The sequence below is a fragment of the Limulus polyphemus genome, unplaced genomic scaffold (genome assembly GCF_000517525.1).
Source record: "Limulus polyphemus unplaced genomic scaffold, Limulus_polyphemus-2.1.2 Scaffold4354, whole genome shotgun sequence".
Taxonomy (NCBI): domain Eukaryota; kingdom Metazoa; phylum Arthropoda; class Merostomata; order Xiphosura; family Limulidae; genus Limulus; species Limulus polyphemus.
Genome location: NW_013669964.1, coordinates 59,062 through 65,953, shown reverse-complemented (window position 1 = coordinate 65,953; position 6,892 = coordinate 59,062). Strand labels below are relative to the sequence as shown.

The 6,892-nt window shown below is 32.1% G+C and overlaps 1 protein-coding gene across 1 annotated transcript in view; it reads left to right on the top strand.

The window, feature by feature from the left end:
* The window catches only part of LOC106471015 (DNA mismatch repair protein Msh6-like), a 51,256-nt gene that overhangs the window by 23,536 nt on the left and 20,828 nt on the right, over positions 1–6,892 (top strand). Inside the window, 4 exon segments of the mRNA XM_022399643.1 lie at positions 1,003–1,165; positions 2,658–2,834; positions 3,868–3,952; positions 4,640–4,694. Of these exon segments, the coding sequence (XP_022255351.1) occupies positions 1,003–1,165; positions 2,658–2,834; positions 3,868–3,952; positions 4,640–4,694 (480 nt within the window).

Genomic DNA, 6,892 nt, shown 5'->3' with positions numbered 1-6,892 from the left:
TTCCATTATATTTTTTTTGTTTCAGTGTTGTACTAAGTTTCCTAAACAACATTGTAACACTCAGCTTGGTATGTTTTAACGTTACACTTGGTGTAGTAGGTTCCATTATATTTTTTTTGTTTCAGTGTTGTACTAAGTTTCCTAAACAACATTGTACTCTGTTTGGAAAGTATTAATGTTACGCTGGTTAGAGTAGGTTCCATTATATTTGTTTGATATCAGTGTTGTTCTCAGTTTAGTAGGTATCAGTGTGCTTAATTTAGTAGTTTAATTGTTGTACTTTATCTTTTGTATACCATGTCAGAATTTTCAGAAAGTTTCTTTAAACTTTAGTTCTGTAATTGGTTAGGTATTACAAGAAAACTAACTTGGCATGGCCTAGCGGTTAGGGTGCATGACTCACGTGGTATGTGTTGTGGGTTCGAATCCTTGTTACTGAACCTGCTCGCCCTTTCAGCTGTGGGGGCATTATACTGTGACAATCAATCCCACTATTTGTTGATAAAAGAGTAGCCCTAGATTGATAGTGGGTGGTGAAATGTAGATATAAAAATTGATTTTATTTTTGTTATTGGTTTTAAATCTGTTGCAAAAACAAATTTTACTTTTGTACGAACTAGATAAAAAAAAAATAAGCTGGTCTTGGTATAGGAAAAATATCATGATAGGATAACGTACTTTTGTAATTTTGATCACATACATATCCATGTACTTTGTAATAACGTATAATTCTGGTTTATATATCATTATAGTGATTTAAAGTAACCATTTCATAGTTTACTGAAAAATAAAAATGAAGTTTAATCTTACTGTGTGAGTTAAAGACATTTCTTAACACTTGGTAGTTTGCTCTGTAGTCCTCTACTACTATATGATGACCAATGCTAAGTGGGATTCATTTTGCCTTTAAAACTATATTCAAGTAGATTTGATAGAGTAGTGGCCATGGCTGTTATTGTGTTAGTAATTTAATAATTTGGTTCTTACAAATTTCTTTCTCAGGAAAACGTTTGTTTCGTCAATGGCTTTGTTCTCCTTTATGTAACCCATCTTCAATTAATGACCGTTTGAATGCTGTGGAAGATTTGCGAGGCTTACCAGAAGTTAGAACTGAAGTAACTAAAATACTGAAGAAGTTGCCTGATCTTGAAAGGTTAATTAGCAAGTAAGTCATACGTGAGAAATTCACAATTCTAATTTGTATTTTTTTTCTAAATCCTTAAAACTCCTGTATAAATATTGTTGAGAATGACCTCAATCTGTTATTACAGTATTATATCAGAATTTTATAGATCAGGCTCGTGGCTACTTAAGGGGTTAGTTATCTACCCTAATTTATTTTGAATCAACATTAATGTCTGTGAAAGTTTTGTGCAATGACTTTAAAATAGATTTCAGGTAAAAGTTGTGTAACAGTTTCCCTTTTCAATACTTGTTTGAATAAAACGAAATATATATATATATATATATATATAGTAATAGTCATAAATATAACATAGTAACATCAGACGTACAAGTTTTTAAAACTTCTGTTTTTCTTTGCATGGAAAATTTAGCATTTGGTTATCTTCTGCATAAAATACTTAATGCCGCTGCACTAAAGATTTTTGAATACGAGAGCTGTCTTAATGATATAAATAACTTTTACATTAAAAAATCCTAACTTTTGAATTATTTTGTCAGTTTCCTTTTGCTTTTCTTAGTGTTCTAATGGGTATTCTGTGCAAAAACATTTGTATGACAATAAACAAAAACTGTTTTTACCATTTCAAACTTCTTTTAGGTCAGTTGCATATTCTTAGTTTTTTTTTAAGTTATAACCTTCATCTGTAGTTAATAATGGCTGGAGACGGCTTGAATGGGTAATGAAGAAAAACTTTAACATAACAGCAAATGTACAACGTTTGTACCTGATGATGACAAAACCTTGTCGAAACGTTGTACATTTGCTGTTATGTTAAACTTATGTTAAAGTTTTTCTTCATTACCCATTCAAGCCGTCTCCAGCCATTATTAGCCTCAAAGTGGGTTCCTCATCACCGAATTTGAATTCATCTGTAGTTACTTTATTTTTGTAATGATGTTTGTGTTTTTAATATGTTAATAACAATATTGACTGATCCCCAGTCCACCTCTTGAAAGTGCTAGGTTATATAGTTTTTTTCTTTAATTGACTTTTGAACCTAAGTATTTTCCTAACATCATGAAGAGTGATATTGCTATTTTATAATTTTGCTGGTATTATGGTAAACTTGCTCAATGCTGTTGACAAAATAAGTTAACATACTTTTAATAGAAAATGAATTCTGATAAAAAAGTTAGCACACAGGATCACATACAAAGAGTGCAATGAATTTCCAAAAAAGACCCAAAACTTGATAATTTTCGAATATTTGACTCTTCTTGTTCAGGAAAATAAAGAAATAGAATAGTCAACTATTTGAAAGTGCTCAAATTTTGGATCTTTTTATGAAATTTAATAGAAAATGTATATTTACTGAAATATATATATATCAGTCCATCATTCATACTTTTTTGTTAAATCTGTGTTTGGTTTCTTATTTTAAGTATAAATACTTTGATTAGAGAATATATCAAATAAGTTGATAGTGTGTGCACAACAAGAAATATTTAATAATACTTTTCACTTATTCCAGAATCCACACCCAGGGGTCAGCTCACAGGAGCAAATCACATCCAGACAGTAGAGCTATCTTTTATGAAGCTGAAACATACAGCAAGAGAAAAATAACAGATTTTCTATCTGCTCTTCAAGGCTTTCATTTGACATTGGAAATCCCTGATGTGTTTGGAAAGGTTCGAGATAACTTCAGGTAAGGGAATTTTTATGTGGAGTTAAAATGAAAGAGGTACATTGTGTATAAGAAGGTATTATTTTGACTGTTAGTGTTTAAAATATACTTTTTATTATTTACTGAAATTTGAAGCAATAATTTGTTCAAATGATTTTGTGCTCTGTTAAAAAATAACTACTATTGATTGGTCTACTTGAGCATTGTTTATAGTGAAATTAGTAAGATACCCTTCAAAGAATATACATCTAAGTAACTATATTTTACATTGAATTGTATGAAATAAGGTAGTTACTCCATTGTTTTATGTGCATTAGAAAGAAAGCTAGTTTTGAATTCTGTAACATTGTATTAATTTAAGTAGGGGCCCGGCATGGCCAGGTGGTTAGGGCACTCAACTCGCAATCTGTGGGTCGCAGGTTCGAATCCCCATCCTTTCAAACATGCTCGCCCTTTCAGCCGTGGGGGTGTTATATGTGTGACGGTCAATCCTACTATTCGTTGGTAAAAGAGTAGTCCAAGAGTTGGCGGTGGGTGGTGATGACTAGCTGCCTTCCCTCTAGTCTTACACTGCTAAATTAGGGATGGCTAGTGCAGAAAGCCCTCGTGTAGGTTTGCGCGAAATTCAAAACAAACAAACAAAATTTAAGTAGATACACTTCAAATTTACCAGGTTTTGAATGGGTCGATTCCTGATTCAAAGCGACGTACAATATCTCAATCAAAATTATTGAGTTTAAGCTAGACACTAGAAGATCTTTTACCATTTCAATCTTGTTAGGATTCTTAAAATTGTCTTTTGTTAGGTTTGTGTGCTCAAGAATTACCACTTAGTGGAATTAGCTTTATCTTTTATAATCCATGAAAGTTCTACCACATTTTGTCTCAAAAGATGTTGTTATTCCAAGACTGATTCGTGATCATACTTTATCTTGTTTTGTTAACGTAAGTATTAAGAAAATTTGAAACTTGTATTGCACAGTTATGCTAACTTATAGATTTATAATTTGCTGAATAAATAAGTTATCGTTGTCTTGTGTATGCTTTTCAATAGGTCAGAAACATTAAAACAATGTGTGACCTCTGTTCTTGAAGATGGAAAGTTTCCCGATTTGAAGGATACTTTGGACTTTTTTGATGTAAGATTTCAGTTATATAGTCTTAACATCCTAATTAATATTGTGTAGATATATTTTACTTAATGCAATCAAAGAAACGTTTTTTGACTTCATACTTAAGAAAATGGAGTGGTTACAACTTTAAACCCTAATTATTATGTTGTAGAACTTAATGGAAAATAATAAACACAGTAAATTGCTGATAGACTTTGGTATAACTTCCTTCCGTAGTGAGGAGACTAGGTTGTAAAATACATGAGAATAGGTATAGAAGAGAATGGCAGAAGGATGTTGGGAGAGAGATTTTATATGAAAACATGAGCTATGCCTGTTAGTTAACATGATTGGTGAAAACCCGTGGAAAAATTAGCAAAATGTGTCAAATCTTTTGGTTGATGTTAATTAAGTTTATGTGATCTGTTGCATATAATAAGTGTTCTGTCATGTGTTTAAAATAATATTTTCTACTGTTTATTATTGTGTTTTGTTCTACATGAAACTACTTTTGGCCACATGTAATCATGTACAGTTTCATGCAAGTTTTGGCACATGACTGTCATCAACATTGGAGTGATCTTACCATAATGTTAAAATGATCAAATGCATATTCGTCTCTAGACTAGCAGTTAGAAACTACTTTAAATTAGTCACTTCTATTTTTTTTGAAAATTAAATCAAATTTCAATCTTTCAATTTTTTTTTAATCAGAAAGCATTTGACCATGAAAAGGCCAAGAAAAATGGAAAAATAATTCCTAGCAAAGGTGAGAAGAGTATTAGTATATATTACTAGTATAAAGAATTTAGAATTACATCATTTTGTAAATTACAAAACAATATAATTGGTATTACCAAAAAGAACATCCTATGAGAATTATTGTGAATAGAAAGAACATCCTATGAGAATTATTGTGAATAGAAAGAACATCCTATGGTAACTATTGTGAATAGAAAGAACATCATGTGGTAACTATTGTGAATAGAAAGAACACCCTGTGGTAACTAATGTGAATAGAAAGAACATCATGTGGTAACTATTGTGAATAGAAAGAACACCCTGTGGTAACTAATGTGAATAGAAAGAACATCATGTGGTAACTATTGTGAATAGAAAGAACATCCTGTGGTAACTAATGTGAATAGAAAGAACACACGATGATAGTTAACGTGAATAGAAAGAACACGCGATGATAGTTAACATGAATAGAAAGAACTCCCTATGATAGTTAGTGTGAATAGAAAGAAAACCCTATGCAGGCCCACCAAGGGGGGGGGCAACTACCCTGGGGCCCATAAAAATGCCCCAACTTTAAACTTGACTTTTTAAAAATTTGCATACTCTTAAGCTAAGAATTCATAGACCAAAAAAACTTATGCAAAATTAGTCTACAAGCCAAGTTCAAAGTGGAAAATACCATAACATTGGACTGAATAAAGAAATTTCCTTCAAACATAGTTATAGCAATAGAACATTAAAAAACCGGTGGTACTGCTAATGCAACTGACAGTAAAAATAAAGATTTTGAGTTAAAGTCAGAGACAAAAACTTTGCACTAAAGAGAGATTTGTATGCTGGGAGCACTTTCCAGTGCACCATTCAGCAAACTAAAACTCATCAAGATCTTCTTGAGGAGCACGATAACACAGGATAGACTGAATGACCTAGCCGTCCTTAGTATTGAGAGCGAACTTGCGGGGAGAATTGACTTCAGTGAAATAATAAAAAGCTGTAACTTAGTGGTATTAAGACTTAAAATAGTGCTAAAAGTCTAGAGCTTCCCTCTTGGTCTCCCATTAGGGGCTTAGCTCATGGATCCCACTGGGGGCCTGGGGCTCGGCAGTGAATAGAAAGAACACCCTATGATAGGTAACGTGAATAGAAAGAACATATTATGATAGATAATGTGAATAGAAATAACACCCTATGATAGCTGATGCAAATAGAAAGAATACACTGTGGTAACTAACATGAATAGAAAGAACACCCTATGGTACCTAACGTGAATAGAAAGAACACTGTGGTAACTAATATGAATAGAAAGAACATATTATGATAGATAATGTGAATAGAAATAACACCCTATGGTACCTAACGTGAATAGAAAAAACACCCTATGGTAGGTAACGTGAATAGAAAGAACACTCTGTGATAGCCAATATGAATAGAAATAACACCCTATGGTGACTAATGTGAATAGAAATAACACCCTATGGTGACTAATGTGAATAGAAATAACGCCCTATGGTGACTAATGTGAATAGAAAGAACACCCTATAATAGCTGACATGAATAGAAAGAACACCCTATGGTACCTAACGTGAATAGAAAGAACACTGTGGTAACTAATATGAATAGAAAGAACATATTATGATAGATAATGTGAATAGAAATAACACCCTATGGTACCTAACGTGAATAGAAAGAACACCCTATGGTAACTAACATGAATAGAAAGAACACTCTGTGATAGCCAATATGAATAGAAAGAACATATTATGATAAATAATGTGAATAGAAATAACACCCTATGGTACCTAACGTGAACAGAAAGAGCACCCTATGGTAGCTAACGTGAATAGAAAGAACACTCTGTGATAGCCAATATGAATAGAAAGAACATATTATGATAGATAATGTGAATAGAAATAACACCCCATGGTACCTAACGTGAATAGAAATAACATCCTATGGTGACTAATGTGAATAGAAAGAACACCTTATGATAACTAATGTGAATAGAAAGAACACTCTATGATAGCTGACATGAATAGAAAGAACACTCTGTGGTAGCTAATATGAATAGAAAGAACATATGATAGATAATATGAATAGAAAGAACATCCTATGATAAGATCATAAATAATACTCAACGTTAAACTGGTACACAAAAACATTTTATTTAGGCCTATTTATAGCCTTCAAAAAGTTGACGACTCTACATGTTTCAATGTTACAACGTCA